The sequence below is a fragment of the Patella vulgata genome, chromosome 8 (assembly GCF_932274485.2).
Source record: "Patella vulgata chromosome 8, xgPatVulg1.2, whole genome shotgun sequence".
Lineage (NCBI taxonomy): Eukaryota > Metazoa > Mollusca > Gastropoda > Patellidae > Patella > Patella vulgata.
This window is the reverse complement of record NC_065886.2, coordinates 33,747,367-33,769,529: the sequence shown is the minus strand read 5'-3', so window position 1 is coordinate 33,769,529 and position 22,163 is coordinate 33,747,367. Positions and strand designations below refer to the sequence as shown.

Here is a 22,163-nt window from a genome sequence, read left to right as displayed (position 1 = left end):
TCGAATAATTCAGTCGAAAAGTTCAGTCGAATAAACCAGTCGAATAGTTCAGTCGAATAATTCAGTCGAATAAACAAGTCGCTCAATATTAAGCAGCGGTGGCAGCGGGCTAAGATAATTAGTAGCAAATCATGCTCGTAGCCATAGCTGAAGGAGCCGGGGCATGGGGTAGGGACCGGGGGGCTTCCCAACTAGTTTCAAGAAATGAAATGGGGTTTTAACGTCCTACTGTTCTGCTTGGAACTGGGCTAATGAAGACGGGCATACGCCATACACTGTGCGATGAGGGAAATTTTGCCCGGACAGCGGCACTACGGCCTACTCTTATATCGAATTCCATCTGTCAAAGGGATCTTTTACGTCCACGCGAATGTGGAATTAACTGACTGGTTTTATCGACTGGACGAGGCCACATGAGAATGTCAAATACCTCATCCACCCCCACCCCCCGCACCACGCCATCCCCTTTCTTCGTTTATATCATATATAGGGACTCTATTCTTTTCGAGGCGGACAAGGACAGCTGTCTAGTCTTTCGGATGGGACGAAAAACCGAGGTCCCGTGTATACATTGGCGTGGACGTAAAAGATCCCTTTGACAGATGGAATTCGATATAAGAGTACGCCGTAGTGCCGCTGTCCGGGCAAAATTTCCCTCATCGCACAGTGTATGGCGTATGCCCGTCTTCATTAGCCCAGTTCCAAGCAGAACAGTAGGACGTTAAAAACCCATTTCATTTCTTTTCATTTCTTGAAACTAGTTGGAAAGCCCCCCGGTCCCTACCCCATGCCCCGGCTCCTTCAGCTATGTCTACGAGCATGATTTGCTACCATATTATCTTAGCCCGCTGCTTAATATTGAGCGACTTGTTTATTCGACTGAATTATTCGACTGAACTATTCGACTGAAGTATTCGACTGGTTTATTCGACTGAACTTTTCGACTGAATTATTCGACTGGTTTATTCGACTGGATTATTCGACTGAACTAACTGACTGGTTTTATCGACTGGACGAGGCCACATGACAATGTCAAATACCTCATCCCCCTCCCCCGCCCCACCCCATCCCCTTTCTTCGTTCATATCATATATAGGGACTCTATTCTTTTCGAGGCGGACAAGGACAGCTGTCTAGTCTTTCGGATGGGACGAAAAACCGAGGTCCCGTGTCTACATTGGAGTGGACGTAAAAGATCCCTTTGACAGATGGAATTCGATATAAGAGTAGGCCGTAGTGCCGCTGTCCGGGCAAAATTTCCCTCATCGCACAGTGTATGGCGTATGCCCGTCTTCATTAGCCCAGTTCCAAGCAGAACAGTAGGACGTTAAAACCCCATTTCATTTCTTTTCATTTCTTGAAACTAGTTGGGAAGCCCCCCGGTCTCTACCCCATGCCCCGGCTCCTTCAGCTATGTCTAAGAGCATGATTTGCTACCATATCATCTTAGCCCACTGCCACCTCTGCTTAATATTGAGCGACTTGTTTATTGGACTGAATTATTCGACTGGATTATTCGACTGAATTATTCGACTGAACTATTCGACTGGTTTATTCGACTGAACTTTTCGACTGAATTATTCGACTGGTTTATTCGACTGGATTATTCGACTGAACTAACTGACTGGTTTTATCGACTGGACGAGGCCACATGACAATGTCAAATACCTCATCCCCCCCACCCCCGCCCCACCCCATCCCCTTTCTTCGTTCATATCATATATAGGGACTATATTCTTTTCGAGGCGGACAAGGACAGCTGTCTAGTCGTTCGGATGGGACGAAAAACCGAGGTCCCGTGTCCACATTGACGTGGTCGTAAAAGATCCCTTGACAGATGGAATTCGATATAAGAGTAGGCCGTAGTGCCGCTGTCCGGGCAAAATTTCCCTCATCGCACAGTGTATGGCGTATGCCCGTCTTCATTAGCCCAGTTCCAAGCAGAACAGTAGGACGTTAAAACCCCATTTCATTTCTTTTCATTTCTTGAAACTAATTGGGAAGCCCCCCGGTCTCTACCCCATGCCCCGGCTCCTTCAGCTATGTTTAAGAGCATGATTTGCTACCATATCATCTTAGCCCACTGCCACCGCTGCTTAATATTGAGCGACTTGTTTATTCGACTGAATTATTCGACTGAACTATTCGACTGGTTTATTCGACTGAACTTTTCGACTGAATTATTCGACTGGTTTATTCGACTGGATTATTCGACTGAACTAACTGACTGATTTTATCGACTGGACGAGGCCACATGAAAATGTCAAATACCTCGTCCCCCCCACCCCCGCCCCACCCCATCCCCTTTCTTAGTTCATATCATATATAGGGACTCTATTCTTTTCGAGGCGGACAAGGACAGCTGTCTAGTCGTTCGGATGGGACGAAAAACCGAGGTCCCGTGTGCACATTGGCGTGGACGTTAAAGATCCCTTGACAGATGGAATTCGATATAAGAGTACGCCGTAGTGCCGCTGTCCGGGCAAAATTTCCCTCATCGCACAGTGTATGGCGTATGCCCGTCTTCATTAGCCCAGTTCCAAGCAGAACAGTAGGACGTTAAAACCCCATTTCATTTCTTTTCATTTCTTGAAACTAATTGGGAAGCCCCCCGGTCTCTACCCCATGCCCCGGCTCCTTCAGCTATGTCTAAGAGCATGATTTGCTACCATATCATCTTAGCCCACTGCCACCGCTGCTTAATATTGAGCGACTTGTTTATTCGACTGAATTATTCGACTGAAGTATTCGACTGAACTATTCGACTGGTTTATTCGACTGAACTTTTCGACTGGTTTATTCGACTGGATTATTCGACTGAACTAACTGACTGATTTTATCGACTGGACGAGGCCACATGAAAATGTCAAATACCTCATCCCCCCCCCGCCCCACCCCATCCCCTTTCTTCGTTCATATCATATATAGGGACTCTATTCTTTTCGAGGCGGACAAGGACAGCTGTCTAGTCGTTCGGATGGGACGAAAAACCGAGGTCCCGTGTATACATTGGAGTGGACGTAAAAGATCCCTTTGACAGATGGAATTCGATATAAGAGTAGGCCGTAGTGCCGCTGTCCGGGCAAAATTTCCCTCATCGCACAGTGTATGGCGTCTGCCCGTCTTCATTAGCCCAGTTCCAAGCAGAACAGAAGGACGTTAAACCCCATTTCATTTCTTTTCATTTCTTGAAACTAGTTGGGAAGCCCCCCGGTCCCTACCCCATGCCCCCGGCTCCTTCAGCTATGGCTACGAGCATAATTTGCTACTATATTATCTTAGCCCGCTGCCACCGCTGCTTAATATTGAGCGACTTGTTTATTCGACTGAATTATTCGACTGAACTATTCGACTGGTTTATTCGACTGAACTTTTCGACTGGTTTATTCGACTGGATTATTCGACTGAACTAACTGACTGGTTTTATCGACTGGACGAGGCCACATGAAAATATCAAATACCTCATCCCCCCCCCACCCCCGCCCCACCCCATCCCCTTTCTTCGTTTATATCATATATAGGGACTCTATTCTTTTCGAGGCGGACAAGGACAGCTGTCTAGTCTTTCGGATGGGACGAAAAACCAAGGTCCCGTGTATACATTGGAGTGGATGTAAAAGATCCCTTTGACAGATGGAATTCGATATAAGAGTAGGCCGTAGTGCCGCTGTCCGGGCAAAATTTCCCTCATCGCACAGTGTATGGCGTCTGCCCGTCTTCATTAGCCCAGTTCCAAGCAGAACAGTAGGACGTTAAAACCTCATTTCATTTCTTTTCATTTCTTGAAACTAGTTGGAAAGCCCCCCGGTCCCTACCCCATGCCCCCGGCTCCTTCAGCTATGGCTACGAGCATGATTTGCTACTATATTATCTTAGCCCGCTGCCACCGCTGCTTAATATTGAGCGACTTGTTTATTCGACTGAATTATTCGACTGGATTATTCGACTGAGTTATTCGACTGAACTATTCGACTGGTTTATTCGACTGAACTTTTCGACTGAATTATTCGACTGGTTTATTCGACTGGATTATTTGACTGAACTAACTGACTGGTTTTATCGACTGGACGAGGCCACATGAAAATGTCAAATACCTCATCCCCCCCACCCCCGCCCCACCCCATCCCCTTTCTTCGTTCATATCATATATAGGGACTCTATTCTTTTCGAGGCGGACAAGGACAGCTGTCTAGTCGTTCGGATGGGACGAAAAACCGAGGTCCCGTGTCCACATTGACGTGGTCGTAAAAGATCCCTTGACAGATGGAATTCGATATAAGAGTAGGCCGTAGTGCCGCTGTCCGGGCAAAATTTCCCTCATCGCACAGTGTATGGCGTATGCCCGTCTTCATTAGCCCAGTTCCAAGCAGAACAGTAGGACGTTAAAACCCCATTTCATTTCTTTTCATTTCTTGAAACTAGTTGGGAAGCCCCCCGGTCTCTACCCCATGCCCCGGCTCCTTCAGCTATGTCTAAGAGCATGATTTGCTACCATATCATCTTAGCCCACTGCCACCGCTGCTTAATATTGAGCGACTTGTTTATTCGACTGAATTATTCGACTGAACTATTCGACTGGTTTATTCGACTGAACTTTTCGACTGAATTATTCGACTGGTTTATTCGACTGGATTATTCGACTGAACTAACTGACTGATTTTATCGACTGGACGAGGCCACATGATAATGTCAAATACCTCATCCCCATCGCCCCCCTAACCCAACATATCATATATAGGGACTCTATTCTTTTGGAGGTGGACAAGGACAGATGTCTAGTCGTTCGGATGGGACGAAAAACCGAGGTCCCGTGTACACATTGGCGTGCACTTAAAAGATGGGGGCATATGGGGATGAGGGAAAAAGTCAAGCATGACTTTATTAAGCCGCGGTGGCAATAACTAAGATAACACCTTAAAGTTTTAATTTGAACAATCAAATTTGAACATGAGGGGACGTAAAAAATAAACAAAAACAATGATAAAAGATATTGGAATTAGTGCGTTTTTTCTTTAACTTATACAGATTACAAACGATTCCAAAATTTTAATAAGCCATCGACCGGTTTATTCGACTGACTATTTGTTTTGGACTTAGGGTCGACTCATTTTTATCATAAGCAGAACTGGTTAATCCCAGCTATAGCTGGTGCTGGTTCGATACAAATTCACTAATTAAAAATAAAATCAAACTAAACGAAATGAACTACAGGAAAATTGTATTTATCTATGAAGTCAGTTTCAATGCTATTTCTATTTTAAACGAAATTTTTATCGACGTATTCTGGCTCGTTAATAGAGTTTGCATCTATAAGACATATTATATTTATTTTATCGCTTCGGAATAATGTTTGTAAGGACATCAAATTTATATATCGTTTTGCACGACCTCGACCTTGAACCGTTAAAAGCGGTAGAAAGTAGAAATGGCGAGTGGAGGTGGTTTTTCCTTTGGAAACACTGCATCAGCAGGAACTGGAGGGTATATCATCAAATATCTTTTTAATAAACAATTTTTCAGACCGATGTCATTTCCTTCGTTTACATTATGTAGCAGTCATGTATGTAAATAGGGGGTGTAGGGCTAAATAATCTGGGGACTTGACACTTCTCACTGGTAGGGGTTTCAGGTCAAATAAGTTTCAAATGACAGAAAAAAATTTTTTAAAAATATTTTGTGAAAATATACATAAAATGCTACCCAATTTTTTTTATTTCATCAAAATATTCTAATTAGATCCAAAGTTATGGAATTTTAAAATCCGATATCGACGTCAATAATGTAATCAAAATGCTCTATACCAGTCAATGCGTGGCATGGCACCAAAATAAGTGCTTTTCAGTCATATTTGAGTGACGTCATAAGCGGTATTTTCCCTTCAGAATCGCTAGTACCAATTTTAAAACTGAAATCTGCACGTTATTGTCAGCTAAAATTTATTAAAATCGTAATAATTTGAATGATAATATGTCAAATATTTATAATCTGGATGATACCTCAAGAAAGTTTTTTTATATTTAGTCGAAATTTGGCAATTTTCAGTCATCAAAACAGATAAATCCCATTTTCTACGGGTCTACTTGTCCGATCACGTGGTATCAACAACCATAATAACCACAAAAATGTTATCTATCGTTTGATTGGTTCTATATCAAAATCCCCCGGTAACTATAAACTAAGGTGCGGATTCACCAATGAAGTGAGTCGTAGCAATAAAAATCTCAGGCCGCGTGACGTCAGAGCAGTATTTTCCCGCGAGCGTCTCATGTAAACAAACGGTAATTTCGCTTACATTTCGATAATTTTTTAGCCTGAATCTTTGCAGATATTGAGATTGATATTAAACTATTGCAATACAATTGCTAGTAATGCATTTACATAAAATAGTAATTCAGAATCGTAGATTGAAGTGGGCTATATTTCAGCCGTTGGCTGTCCGATTTCACGCTAAAGTCACATGACCTGAAACCCCTACTTCTGGTTTATAACTTTGTTCAGTCCTGCCTATCCTAATAGGCTATAATAATAGGCTTTTTTTTTATAGACTTGCCAAATCGATTTGAATTTAGTGGAGATGTCATGTGACAGTATAGTCGATTTCAAAGTACTTTGGCGAGTTCGTTAAATGCTCCGATTAGCTGTGAACAATTGTTGTGGCTGGACACAGTTGAAAAAAACCTGTGATCACCCGATCAAATCGTGAAATCACACCCTAAAGTGATTTGGCGATTTGATGTAATCGCTTCGGAAATCTGTGTCGATAAATTCGTTGATAAAAACGCCTAATAACAGGCGTTTTTATCGACCACTGATTAGCCAAAGTGATTTGCATTCAATCAAATTTTCATCTTTAACGTCCATCTAATTCAAATTGGTTACCCTAATCAACGAATTTATCGACACTGATTTCCAAAGCGATTACATCAAATCGCCAAATCACTTCAAGGTACGATTTGATCGGGTGATCACATGTTTTTTCCAACTGTGTCCAGCCACAACAATTGTTTACAGCTAATCGGAGCATTTAACAAACCCACCAAAGTACTTTGAAATCGACTATAAGCTTACTGTCACATGACATCTCCACTAAATTCAAATCGATTTGGCAAGTCAATAAAAAAGCCCAATATAATAGGCATAGGCTAAACACTTCAGAATCACTCAATCAATGGTATCTACATCTGAGTTTATTATGCCATAGCATAATAGACCAGAGATGTATGGTTTATACTTCTGACTTGGTTACAGTCATGAATTCCCCAAATGATCAGCAGTAATTGTCCATATCACTGATAGGGATGACATCGGGGCAAGTTAAAGTTAGCTCTCGATATATTATTTAATTCATTTATATAATAATATATGAAAGGAGCTAAATCGCTGATATTTAAGACGTAGGAATTGACACAAATGGATCGCCACGCATATAATAATGGAATATGAAGGTATATTTGAATAGTTTAAAACTGTTTTTACTGGAATTTCTAATTGGAGAAATACACCAGAAGTCTCAATCGAATGGAAATCTCTAGCGTCTGGTTATTCCAGTCTACACCGATAGTATTTATTGCGCATGCTCTCCAGATCAGAAAATGGCATCACTGTTAGACATGACTTGTGGAATATGTCTAGCCTCGTTCTTTCGAGTCCCTTGTTACAAAAAGCGGCTGAAACGCATTATGGTAAGATTCGTGTACCAATGGTAAAATGTTTATTTTGCCTTAAATATTGGATATCAGAAGACCATCTTAGTTTGTGTTTTCAATGTTGAAGACTTTGGACAGTATTGAGTAGAGACTTAGCTACTTAACTTTTATTTATACCGGTACTTTTGAAAACGAAATTCTAAAAAAGAAATTATTTTTGAAGTTACCGGTATAGGCTAGTAACATGGGTACTTAAATAGTATGTGAATGAGTTAAAGACACCAATTCTACACGGACCAGTTTGTATTAAATTACTATGTCCGACAAGGCACATGTGATCGACACCACAGTGTAATGGTTAAAGAAGGCTTGATAATTTTAATTGCATTTGGCTTACTCGATAGCTGTATAGAGATGGGTGCATTTTTCACCCCTTGAATAGAATGCAATCTGTGTGGCCATGTTCCAGAGAGTCCATTTTTATACTTAATCATTCTGGGTGTACCTATTTGTTTCCTGTATCGTTCTCATAGCTTTGCTTTTCCAGACAATGTTGTATTATTTTAATACAAAGGTATCAATTTTATTTTTGTTCTTCAGATTTAATTTTGGCACTGCAGCAACACCAGCGGCCACAACAACTGCAGGTAATACAAATATCCTTTGGTATATAGTTCAAATTCCCTTGAATCTAACATTACAGGCCCTCTTTAACATCTCATCAATACAATACAGAAGTCACAGTGACTAAGTTAGGAAGATGTTGAATTGCTTACCAGCAGGTAGCATGTTCGATCCTTGCGTTGGTTGAAAAAGTTCCCCTGTGTCAGTCATTTAAGACAGAGGGCCTGGCAAGGAACACTGTATAGTCATTCATATAGTACGAAAAATCGAGGTCCTGTGTACTCATTGCTGTGCACAAAAAGAACCCTTGAAAGTTGGAATTCTTAATAATGCTGTAGTGCCACTGTCCGGTAATATATCCCTAACTACATGGTGTATGCCCATCTTCATTAGCCCTGGACTAAACCCCATTTCATTTCAATGCAATATATCTTATTGTCATTTTGAGAAGAGAATACCTTTATCTTTGATAAATACATGCGTATTGCTAGAGATGAGAATTTTGTCTGAGCAGTGGTGGTACAACCTTTCCGTTCAGTTGGAATTCTATGAAGAATATACCAAAACGCTGCTGTCCAACCAAAATTTACCTCATAGCACACTGAAGAGAAGTGGGACACAAAGCTCAATTTCATTTCACATTGTAGTTGTACACATTCTTACCTTTTCTTTTAATCTTCCGATTCTGAGTATATGATTCTGTAAGTCATGAATTTAGGTGTTGTGTGATAAATACTGTTTATTCAATACATATTAATATGATTATGGGATCTTAAAACAAACCAGAGCCTATATAAAGAAATTTTTATGAAATGAAATGGGGTTTAACGTACTACTGTTCTGCTCCGAACTGGGCTAAAGAAGATGGGTATACACCATACAGTGTGCTGAGGGAAATGTTGCCTTGACAGCGGCACTACGGCCTACTCTTATATCAAATTCCAACTGCCAATGGATCTTTACGTGCACGCGAATGTGTACATGGGACCTCGGTTTTTCGTACCATCCGGATGACTAGACAGCTGTACTTGTCAGGCCCTCCGTCCTGCAACGCTGACAAGGGGGTAACTCGCCGGAAAATCTGGATGAATTTTCTCGACCAATGCTGGGATCGAACACCCGACCTCCCGGCTAGCGAGCCAGCATCTTAACCACTTAGCCACCGTGACCCCCAATTTTTTATGATAAATATGATTCAGTACCATAGTTCCTAAAGGTCACTGAGCGATAAGAAAGCTTCCAATTTTATCCTCTTTTGAATTTTTACCCTCTACTAAAAATCTTATCTACACTTCTGTCAATTATTTTAGGATCAACAGGAATTTCATTTGGAGCTACGTCAACAGTACCCACGGCTGGAATACAACCATTTGGTGTAACGCCAGCAAAAACACAAACTTCAGGCTTGACTATTGGTATAGCTACACCATCTACGGTTGCTACTTCTGCTGCAGGTGCAACAACTGGTTTCTCACTGGGTTTACCAGCAGCTGGTACAACCCCTTCACTCGGAGCTTCCACAGGTCAGTATATACTTTATTTACCAATTGGTTATTGTTAAATTAGGAGCCGTCGTGGCTCAGTGTATTTTATTTACCAGCTGGTTTTTTTTTTCTTGAAATAGGAGCTGTTGGGGCTGAGTGTATTTATTTACCAACTGGTTTTTGTTAAAATAGTAATAAATTAAGTCTTGGTGTCCCATTTTAGCATTAACTTGATATTGGAGCCATTCAATGGGCTTGATTATAATGTCTAAATTATAATTTACAACCTTTTGTGTTTTCTCCAGTTTCCTCCCACAGCTAAAGATTCCTATGAGCAAGTAAATTATTAAAATGACCTTTGTGTTGACTGGGTGTTACACATCTTTTTTCTCTCTAAAAGTAATGCATCATTAAATTGATGATGCTAAAGTAATATTTTTATCTTCCAACATTGATACATGACTGTATATTTTTACCATCCCTTGTTTCGTTGCCTAGCAACCTATGTTCGTTTATGTTTTAGGTTTTTCTCTCAATGCTGCAGCGACAAAACCCGGACTGTCATCAGGATTAACGTTAAATACAGCTGGTTTATCTCTCGCTGTTCCCACAACTGGTACCCCAGGATTATCTTTTCCTGCTGCGTCATCCGCTGCTTCTACAGGTCTCTCCAGCTTCAAATTAGGTAAAACTGGTAACATTCCTTTCTTGTACACCTTGCACAATAATATTGATTTTTTTTAAGTTGATGTACATAAATGTGTGGTAGAATTTAAATTGTATGAATGGTTGGTGGGTGCGGAGGGGGGAGGCAAATAGTTTAACACAGACACTTTAGATCATAAGGTATGTTGTTTAAGTCAAGTGGCGTCGTTCTGATCCCACACTTGTACATGACAAGAAGTAGGGTCGCCTACCTAACCTTATGTGTTTTCTCCAGGTCCTCCCTCTTTTGAAGACTCCTACATATCATTTGTTAGTACCGAAATGACCTAGTTTGTGTTGAGTGGACAGATGTAAATCTAAATAAGAGTAAGGCTGTAGTACTTATATTTGTATAAGTGAATATATTATGTTTTAGGTGCTACATCAGCTACTACTGGAGGATTAGGTGGTGGATTGTTTAATTCAACAACTAGTACAGCACCTAGTATTTTTAATAATGTCAGCACTACTACTACTAGTATCGGATTAGGTGGTGTCGATACTAAAACATCTGCAGCAGCATCAGGTGGTAGCACCACTAATGGTAAATCAAGGTAAGTTCTCTTAGTCATAATATGTGTAATGAGTTACTTGGGTGGTATATTGTTACTCATTGTTTAGTGAGTTACTCGGGTGGTATATTGTCATTCAAAGTATAATAAGTTACTCGGGTGGTATATTGTAAACTCATGGAATAATGAGTTACTTGGGTGGTATAGTATATAGAGAATCTTCTACTTGTCTTTTTTGATAGTTAAAAACAAAATATCGACACAAGTTGATATTATAAAAAAGAACAAAGCTGTGTTTTTTTCTTTCTTTATGAACAACAGTTGATACTTTTGGATACACTGTAGCAAATAAGAAGAGGAGAAGATTATATTATCACCCAACCCTTTCTTACACGCGCAAATAGATAAATTCTTTGGTATTGATTTTATCGTCATGTAAAGTGATATTTCCTAGAATATGAAATTTATCACACAAGCGATATCTACTGTAGAATGTGTTATTGGGTGATAAAATGAGATACTTGGGTTGTATAGTGTTATTCATAGTATAATGATAGTATAGTACTCTTCATCCTAATCAGTAGAGAAGCTGTCACAGTAGACAGAGACTACAGTTGTTTCTTTACAGTGAGGAGAGCTGGGTTGATGAATGGTCTGCAGTGGGTGCTTTAGATCATCTATCTTTAAAACATGTGGCACAGTTTCAATCCAACGCTTGTACAATGTACATGACAGATTAAAGCTGCCTGCCTAACATTGTGGGCTTTTTACGGGTCCTGCTCAGGTTACCCCACTCTAATAAAGACCCTATACCAAGGCGAATTATTGAAATAAAATATTACCATATGTTGGTCCCAAAATGAAATTTGTTTGTGTTAAGTGGACTTAAACCACATTTCTCTCTCTTGTAACAGTGATGTAAAAGCTTTAAAAGAAACCATGATACCTGATATGTTAAACCAGTCTGTCGACAGTTTTCAGTAAGTATATTAATGTTAATACCTGTCATGTTTTATCCATTAAATTAGGGAAAATCTTTATCATGAGTATGGGGTTGGGTGGCTGAACAGTTAACGCGTGTGTGTTGGATCACAAGGTCTGTCATTGAGTCAAGTCGCATGGTTTCGATTCACCGCTTGTATGTGACAAGGTGGGTCATCTGTCCAACCTTGCGGCTTTTCTCCTGGTCCTCCAGTTTCCTCGAACTGCTAATAACCCATATGTTAATGACCTGGTTTGTGTCGAGTGAACTTTAAACCCCATTTCTCTCTCTCTCTCTCTCTATATATATATATATATATATATATTTAACTACGGTACTACATTAGGTGGTTTAAAGCCTGAGAATATGATTTTTCCTCATAGCATACAGTCGGTGCAGAAAAGTAGGATGTTAAACCCCATTTCATTTCTGTTTCTAGTAGATATATAAAAGATGTTTTATTGTTTGTAGTAAATATATAAAAGATGAGAAAGTTGTACGTGAAGGTATAGCGAGGATGTCATCTAAACCGTTAGTAAAGGTGCAGGAAGATACGGCAGCACTGAAACAACTTCTATCCGTCGTATCAAATACCTTACAGAGAAATACCTGTGCTGTAGAAAAACTTAAACGAGAAATGACGCAGGTTAGATTATTTAACGTTTCCTTCCTTAAAGGGGTGTAACTATGGTGACTCACTAACAAGGGTGTCTCGGGTTCGATCCCTGTGTAGGCCGAGGAAAGGATGCATCGCTGTCTTACGAAAAACCAAGGTCCTGTGTACATATTGGTGTGTACATAAAAGAACCCTTGACAGTTCGAATTCGAAATAAAGAGTAGGCCGCAATAATGTCATTGTCCCAGCAAAATGTGTATGCCTGTCTTCATTACACCAGTTGGAGCACAATAGTAGAATGTTAAGCCCCATTTAATTTGATATTTCGATGCCATAGTTCTGGAAGGTTGTAAGTGCCACTTTGGCCAAAATAGCTTTTTTACATAGGATCACTAATCACATCGGGGGGGGGGGGGGGGCTTCTCTATGCAAAATTTCAGAACTGTAAGGTCGTAACCTCGACAAAAAAATTGCTTTTAAAAATGTTGATATCCTAATTGTGTTATTAAGATTGGAATAGGTTTTACTCTCATATCTCAAAAACTAAATCTGACAATTTTTGAGACTTAACGCCTTTCAGAACTATGACATCGATTTACACGATTGTAATTATGTATTATTTCAGGAGTTAAAGAATGCGGAGATGGCTCATAGAACAAAAGATACACCACCAGGTTTGCAGTATGAAAATACAGCACCTAATGAGTTAGTTTTTATTCCATATAAATCAGCAGTTTAAAACATTTGTAGAGAGTGATATCAGGACTAACATATTGTTTAATTTTATTTCGATAATTCAGTATGAAAATACAGCACCTAATGAATTAGTTTTTATTGGATATAAATTGAAATATTAATACAGTTCTTATCATATCGTACATTCTGATAAGATTACAGCTTGATTAGCAGTTAAAACATTTGTAGACAGAGGTATTGTTTAATTATATTTTATGATCAGTAGTGGAATACCGCGTTTTATCAGTGAAATAAAAGTGTTATTCCACTGGCTAGTTGTTTTTACCTAAAATGAGTGTAAAATCATAAAATAAATAGAACATTTGTCGTTTTGTCGTGAATAACATATTTTATTTCATCTCTAAGCAAGAAAACGTTTATATTTTCACTCATGCTACGCCTTCGTGAAAATATAAGTTTTCTTGCTTCTCGATGAAACAAAATATGTTATTCACAACAAAACGACAAATATCCTCTATATATTTCAATAACTTTCTTGTGCATAGGGGTCATTAGCAGTTCGAGGCAAACGAAAGACCCAGAGAAAACCCACAATGTCAAACAGGCAACCCTACTCCTTGTTACATACAAGTGTGGGAATCGAATCAAGGCCTCTTGTTAAACCATTCGGCTTCCAAACCCCTCACCCATTAATGATAAGGTGGCAGGCCCAAAGCATATTTTCCAAATATTTCATCTGTTTTTTTTATCTTGGTTTTTTTTTCCAGGTATTTTCAGATTTTAGTTGAAGATTTTGAGAGTCGAATGTTAACATACAGACAACAAATAGAAATATTAGAGAACCATCTGACATCATTACATCAACCTAGTAGACATTCACCTGCAGGTAATTTCAAACTCTACACTGCTCTTCTAAGCCATTGTTTTTATAGGGAGCCACAGTGGCTAAGTGGGTAAGATGCAGGCTCGCCAGTCTGGAGGTCTCGGGTTTGCTCCCGGTGTTGGCCGAGAAAGTCGTTTCCACTTGTAAGTGGTGCAGGACGGAGGGCCTGACAAGGACAACTCTCTAGTCGTTCGGATGATACGAAAAACCAAGGTCCCGTGCACACATTGGCATGCAAGTAAAAGATCCCTTTTCAGTTGGAGTAGCCCATAGCGTGTGCTGTCCAGGCATAATTTCCATCATAGCACACTGTATGGCGTATGCCTGTCGTCATTAGCCCAGCTGGAGCAGAACAGTAGGGCCTTAAACCCCATTTCATTTCTAAGCCATCGTTTTTATAGTCTCTGTGAGTCGGTTTCCTGTTCAACATCATGGTTTTGGGCTAATATTCCTTTTAGAGATTCTTTCATAATAGTTTAATTTCCAATGTATTAACAGTCCTTCAAATGCCGATCAGAACCTTTAGTAGCCATTCTTTGTCATAAAATGGCTTATTTGGTGTTTATTTTTTCAATGAAAGATTGCTGGAGAGTAAATTACAGAATTGATATCCATATTAAGTAAATGACTTGTTTTATTACAGAATTAATGCTATTACATAAAATGTTTTTATTACAGAATTGTTTGTTTATATTACATAAATTGTTTGTTTTTATTATGTAAATTGTTTGTTTAAATTACGTAAATTGTTTGTTTTTATTACAGAGTTAATAGCTTTATTACGTAAATTACACGAGACATTTGTAGCTTTAGCTGCCCAGTTACAACAAGTACACGAAGCTGTCAAGGTAAGGAACATTCAATTCATCCATCTTCTGTTCATGGGAGTCGCAGTGGCTAAATGTGTAAGGAGATGGCTCACTTAACAGGGGTCTGGGTTCGATCCCGTTGTTGACCAAGAAAGTTAACCAGGATTTTCTAGTGTTGTTTCCCTTGTCAGTGGTGCAGGGCAGGGTATGGTAAGGACAGTGCTTGGTCACTCATCCAAGGTCCACTGCACACAGTGGTAGACACAAAAATAACCTATGATGCCGTTTCAATGTCAAATTATGTGTTTTCCATTTTCCATAAGGGAGTGGAAAGAAGGGAGAATAGCATGCAAGTGGTGATTAGTCCTCTGATGGTGTTAGCACCACATGATTAAAAATATAATTTCTGGCATTAGTGACAGGTTTTGATCCATGTCCGTTCATCTAAGGAATTTTTCACCATTTACAGATTCAGAGAAAATTTGTTTTAAATAAAACCCAGATTTTATATATTTTCAGACGCAGAAGGAACATTATTTAAATTATCGCAAGATATTTCATGGTGATACAAAAAATATTTTTGAGAGACAGCAAAAGTCTGCCGTACGAGTTCATGTTAGTCGTACGATAGAGCAGACAGGTCCAAACCCCTTTACAGGTTTAACCAATGCAACAGCTGTTGCCATGGCGTCAGTTTTAACACGCTCACAACAACCATCAGGTAACGTTTCTATTCAATAGATTGTCAAATAACCAGAGCCGTGGTGGCTCAGTAAGATGTTGGCTTGCTAACCTGGAGGTCCCGTGTTCGATCCCGATATTGGCCATGAAAGTACATCATGATATTCCGCCGTGGTTCCACCTTCTCAGTGGTGTAGAACAGAGGAGCTTTAGATGGGACAAAAATCAAGATCCCATGTGCACATTGGCATGCACATAAGAAAGTCCTTCACAGTTAGAATTCAAAATAAGAGTAACCTCTTTTAATTTCATTTGTCAGGTAACAGTCTGTCAGATTAACTTTGAACCAGCTCACCTGCTGGATTCGCTCCAGATGTTGGACTAGAAAGTTCCTCAGGATTTTCTGTCTTGGTTTCCCCTTGGTGGTGGCTAGTCATTCGGATGATATGGGTAGTCGAAATGCCGCTCAGTAATCCACCGTAATTGTATTCCATAGATTTTATCTTACAATTGCCGTGCAGATTTATTAATTTAAATACGAAGAATAGATTGTTAATTTGATGTTTATTCTGCCATCTCACAAGTCATTCTGACAATTAGGCTCTCAATATTACATTCTCCATATATAGTTGTGATTAACCAGACTGAAGTAGATATTTAAGGGTTATCAAATAGAAGATAGGACAATTGTGACCTGTGTATTCCAGGTAAATTACTAAATGCCATTGAACCAATTTATCAGTTTAAGAAAGATAGAGAATCAGTGAATATTAAACATATAGATTAAATATACATTATGGGAGATTAGACAAAGAGCTGGCAGTTCTCACTATAATAGTTAAAAACTTGATAATGTAAAGGAAATTTACTGAACCGAGAATTTAGCGATTGAATTTGGGTCTTTCCTCGATCATCATTACTAAAGTTTGTACGATAAAAAAACATAGTCTTGATTATCCATTTCTTGATTTAATCATGAATGAGCGTTGAGCAGCAGATCAGATTCTAATCCAGTATATATCGCAGGCTAGCGATGACATCGAGAGTTGGATATGGTCTGGAAGAGTTAATTAATGTCTAATTAATAATTTAGATAACATTTAAGGCCTAATGAAAGACCTGCAATTTGCAGATTTAGCTCTTGTATAATGTATATTTAAAATTGAATTGTGTCTATCATTTTAGGGGCCCCACCCATTGTTGGTCTAACCAGTGGTTTAAATACATCCTCTCTAGGATTTGGACTCGGCAGCTCCACACTGGGTACGTCGACATTGGGTAGCAGTACGTTAGGAGGTGGAGGAGGTTTATTTGGTGGTTCAGGTAAAGTTTATGCTATTAATATTTTTCTTTCATAGCACTTAATGGTGTAGGCATTACTAAAAACAGTCCGTTAGTTGCCTTTCAGTCAAATTATTTCAAACAGAGTTCATAAGTTGATGATAAACAAAGCAACGATCATTCGGTTATTTTCATCAGTTAAGAAAATCAAATCAATATATTATTAACAGTAATCACCTGCATGGTTTCAATTGGTTAATAAAAAGAGGTCTATCAAAAGAATTTGTAATTTGCAAGTTGAACATACCTCAAATTGATAGTTTGAAATAATTTGAATAGTGTAAAATCCTGACAAAACTGTTCTACAACAATTAGTGATCCAATTCTAAACAAACACGATTCTCTGTACAAATTCTGGGTCATAGGGTGGTCTTGTGGTTTAATATGTGCACGTGAAATCTCAAGTGTTGGCTCAGTAAGGCACTGGCTCAATTACTAGGAGGTCTGTGGTTCAATCCAGGTGTTGGCTGAAAGAGTTCCCCAGGATTTTCCAGTGCTGTTTCCCCTTGTCAGTGGTGCAGAGCAACGGGCCTGACAAGGAACGACGTAGATGTTCATTAGGTGAACGTCTTCACTACTGTGTTCACTGATTAACATTTTCCACTAAAGCTAAGCAGAGATAAGTAATTTGATTGGTCTATGTTTGGGACAAGATAACTTGTGATTAAACTCATCAAGACCTTGACTAAGTTCCATCATATTCTGCTTAGACTAAGTTTAGATAACAAGTTTGGGTTGCTGTGTGTACAAAGTTTTATAAAGATATCTTGAATGGTTTATGAGATATTCCATGGCAACAAAACCAGACTTACGGTAAAATGATAGTGTGGCGGCCAGAGACTTCCATGTGAGTGATGTTTAGTACTTGTATTGTTGTTTTTGTATAATAGTTGTGTCAAGAATTAGAGTTTAAAACAACCTGTACATTTGTATATTTTATGTATATTAATATTTACCGTAGATATTGAATGTTTATACTCATCTATTTATAGTTTTACTTATTTATTTTATTAACCACAAATATATCATAGGCCTTGATCTTTTATTTTAGTTATCACACTCATCTTTTTTTTATATTTTTATATACACCTACAAAATATTTTGTCATCATGTCTTGTCAACTAGTCTGTCAGTCTGTCCAGTGGTTGAGTGTGCACTTGAAATCATAAGGTCTGCCATTGAGTCAAGTGGCTTGGTTTCAATTCCCCGCTTGTAAGTGACAAGGAGTAGGGTCGCAAGTCCCACATCGTGGGTTTTCTCCAGGACCTCCGGTTTGTTTCCCAAAACCCCTACACATAAGCGATTTGTTCAAATAAAATTGCACCACTATTAGTTAGTCCCAAAATGACCTAGTTTGTGCCAAGGGCAAGATCTATGGAGATTTAAATTCTACTAAACAAAATCAAAAAATGCTACTCGTAACAGTACAATTGATACAATAGCAAATTGCATAATAAATCTGCAATAACTGTGCGTCATTTGCATTTTTCACTTTAAAAGAAGGCTTTTGCATTACCACTGGGAAACTTTTTTGTTAAATATTTCTGAACAAGTTCCTGTGCACTCTCATATAGGTTTAACACAGTAAATTAACTTATGCTTATTGATGTCCAAGACAAGTTGGTGAGCGTGTGTTTATATTGCCTGCCATGTATTTATAGATATTTACTGTAAAGCTTACAACCTGTTTATTTGCTTGTAGGCCTGTCGTCATCTGTAACTCCTAGTATTAGACCAGCCCTTTCTTTCGGTTCTACATTCACATCTACGCCTATTAAACCCTTAGGTTAGTTGGGGGTAAGCACTCCTTTTTATACCCCCTGCCCTAAACTCCCACCAAACACACCCACAAAATTATTTGTGGTTCCCATTTTTCGTCATTTGTCACCTGTCAGTCTTGCGTCTCCAAATTTAAGTTTTGTCTTCAGACATAAGGCTATGATGGAGTTCAATACGGTATGATGTAGGAAGTTGCATCATTCATATGCAGACTGAATACATGTATTAATGCAACTATTCGTGCTTTGCATTTTTCGGAAAATATCAAATTTGTCACAGCTTAATCCACGCGCTTATGTACTTAGAGTAGATTGATTATTTAACATTTAATTATAAAAACAGAATGAAAATATCAGTAGTAGATAATCCCATTGGATTCAAACAGATTTAAAAGAGACCCATCAACGGATGGTTGGTTTAGGCCACACAAAAAAATATTCTGGTTCACAGACAATCCTTAGTAAAAAAAGTTGATGCAGGAGGGTGGTTTTGGGGGTTTTTTTGTTTTTATTTTGTCAAAATTCTTGCTAGTTTTTCGTATTTAAGAAACACAAAATTTTAAATTTAATACTTATTTTACTACATTGCCATTCGTGATTGTCAATAGTGTTACATGTTCATACTTGATGGCCGAGTCTAGTGTTTAATTCCTCTTTTCAAGAAACGCTTGATAGAGTTACGTTTTATACACCCACGTTTTCATGTGGGCGCATTATGCCGACGCCCCTGTCCGTCCATAATTTGTTTGTAGACACTCTACAGGTCACAATTTTTATCTGATTTTGACGTAACTTGAAATATAGGTCTATCTCCCAAAGCTCTTGGATCCTTTTTGCCCCTGATTTTAAGAAAAATCATGTTCTTAGCTTGTGGACACTCTACAGGTCGTTATGGTCATTTGAAGAACAGTGTAGTCCCGATTATCATTGCTACCATTGTTACAATAATAAACAAAGTCTTGATTATCCATTTTTAAATTAGATTATTAACTACCAATCGTGTATAAATCTGTTGAAAATCAATCATATTTTTTGTAAATACTGAACGTAATTTCAAGGTATTTAGAATTCCCCAAAGGAAGTTTGGACATTCTAAGACCTGTAACAATGGCTTTAAGATTGATAATACAGTTTTATCACAGAATTTTTACCAGGCTGATCATGTTGGTAATAAGATTATTATTTTAGAACAACAAAGCTGTTAGTGGTCAGTGTATGAATGGGGGCTTGTTTTATGATTGAGCATACTATCTTATGCATATATTAGTGTGTTTTTTATTCTCCTCTTGTCATAAGCAAAGTATCTAGAACATTTTTTTTTTTTGACTGTCATTCAGTGGGCCACGGTTCTTTAATATTACTCTCTATAAGTTGTCTCGATAATCCAGCTCTACCGTTCGAACAGCACAACAAGGGTCTGAAATTGATTCATTCTTAAATTTCAACTTGTATTGGTGTATCAAGACTAGTAATGTTTCCTTCAGTGTATCGGTGGTGTTATCACTGTAGTCACAGTGATAGGTCAGTGTGTGGATTATTCATGTAATTCGAAATAAAACGGGATTTAAATTTATAATTTTCTGTTATTAATTGTAACTTTATTTTTTTTCATCTCCACCAGTTGTCTCTTTAATTGCATCTCTATTATTTTTACCTCCACCGGTTGTCCCTTGAAGTGTAGCTCGGCTTTTTTGATCTCCACTAGTCGTACCTTTAATTGTAATTTTATTATTACCTCCATTTTATCTCCACTGGTTGTTACTTCAATTGTAACTATTGTTTTTTTTTACCTCCACCAGTTGTCCATTGAAGTATAATTCTCTTGTTTTTTTTATCTCAAAAGGTTCAACTGGAGGGTTATTTGGAAGTTCAACATCTGCTACACCAGCAGCCACAACAGGATTTGGACTCGGCACCACACAACCAACCTTGGCTACCCCTAGTCTCGGGGTTGCACCCTTTAATATCTCATCCAGCACCAATCAACCCTTTACCCTAGATAAACCCCCGGGACCCGGTGGTAAACGCAATAAACGATGAATACATATCATCAAATATCATTCCTTGAAAAATTATACATAATTCATACTAATCTCTTCTCTAAAGCAATAAAAGAACATGTCTTAAGCCACTTGAGGTTTGGAAGTCGATCCAGGAGTTTTCCAAGAAACATCCTCGGAATTTTCCAGCGTGGTTTCCACTTGTCAGTGGGTACAGGACGCAAGGACAGTGTCTAGTCATGCAAATGGGACGAAATACAACCGTTGACACTTGAACGCGAAATAGGAGTAGGCCGTAGTGCCTCATTGATTACACACTATTGCGTACACACGTTTTTATTAGCCCAATCAGTGCAGAAAGTAGGACGTTAAACCCCATTTCATTTTGTTTCATTTATATACCGAATATTTTTTTGTATGATTTGAGTCAAAATTCACATATTGTACGTATTAAATCATATTTCATAACTTAATATGAATCTTTGTCGTTATTTATTTTTTTCTGTCATGCTCGGTTCCCCAATGTCATGGGTAGCATCTTCAATACTGACACGGAGAGTTCACCTCACTGAAATACAACAAAAAAAACCTCAAAGTCCACGTGTGTGCACATTGGTGTGCATTTCTTTTCAAAAGGAGCCCAATGCTCAGTGAGTACAATGTTGGCTTGCTAGCTTGGAGGTCTCGGGTTCGCTCTCGGTGTTGACCGAGAAAGTTCCTCTGGATTATCCGTATGGTTTCCCAATGTTAATGTACATAATTATCATCATAACACACTGTGTTAACCCTGTTGATGCAAAAATGGACGTTAAACCCTATTATATATCCGCTCTGGTTGTTGTTGTACCATCTCATTGTAACCCTATCCTATGTGTCATCCACAAGCTTGTGTCACTACAGGGGCTAATGTTATCGATTGCCTTGAACTTGATGCACAGTGTTTGAAGGTCATTCCAATAATTGGGCATTGTTTCACTTTTAAGAACCATGTGAACTGTGTGGGGTTTATTCACATTCTCCGGTTTCATCCCACTGCTAAAAACCCATATGCGCAAGCAAATTATCGAAATAAAATTGAACCACATGTTAGTCCCAAAATTACCTAGTTTGTGTTGAGTGGACATTGAACCCCATTTCTCCAACTAAATGTATGGAAAATAAGTTGTCTTCCCTTGATGGATAGTAGGAACATAGGGATCACCAAGGAACAAGATTCTGAATGGGCACAAAAATCCCAATATCGTTAGAGGGGGTGTCTCCAGGAACGTGTCATTTGAAGGAGGGGTAATTTTTCATGAAGGGCTTTTTCTGTACAGAAGGAGGGTCAACTGGCTAAGCGGGTTCAAGTCACCAGCAGACCATATAGAAGTCAGGGTCTTAGTGATGCTTAAAATTGGGCGCCTCTT

At 38.8% G+C, this 22,163-nt stretch overlaps 1 protein-coding gene across 3 annotated transcripts; it reads left to right on the top strand.

Annotated features, from left to right (window-relative positions):
• The first annotated feature begins 5,384 nt into the window (after positions 1–5,384).
• LOC126829868 (nucleoporin p58/p45) lies at positions 5,385–21,230 on the top strand. Of its 3 annotated transcripts, none has more exons than XM_050560029.2 (14): positions 5,385–5,481; positions 8,247–8,293; positions 9,581–9,793; positions 10,278–10,439; positions 10,836–11,013; positions 11,886–11,951; positions 12,425–12,599; positions 13,195–13,274; positions 14,033–14,151; positions 14,914–14,996; positions 15,477–15,678; positions 16,824–16,961; positions 18,682–18,765; positions 20,601–21,230. In XM_050560029.2, exons 1-14 carry the CDS (start codon positions 5,426–5,428, stop codon positions 20,795–20,797), a joined length of 1,800 nt encoding a protein of 599 aa, XP_050415986.2. In that variant the 5' UTR covers positions 5,385–5,425; the 3' UTR covers positions 20,798–21,230. The 3 variants fall into 3 exon arrangements, with proteins under 3 accessions (XP_050415986.2, XP_050415988.2, XP_050415987.2); XM_050560031.2 differs by having other exon boundaries at positions 18,682–18,776; positions 20,601–20,738; XM_050560030.2 differs by lacking the exon at positions 18,682–18,765.
• The last annotated feature ends 933 nt before the right edge of the window (positions 21,231–22,163 follow it).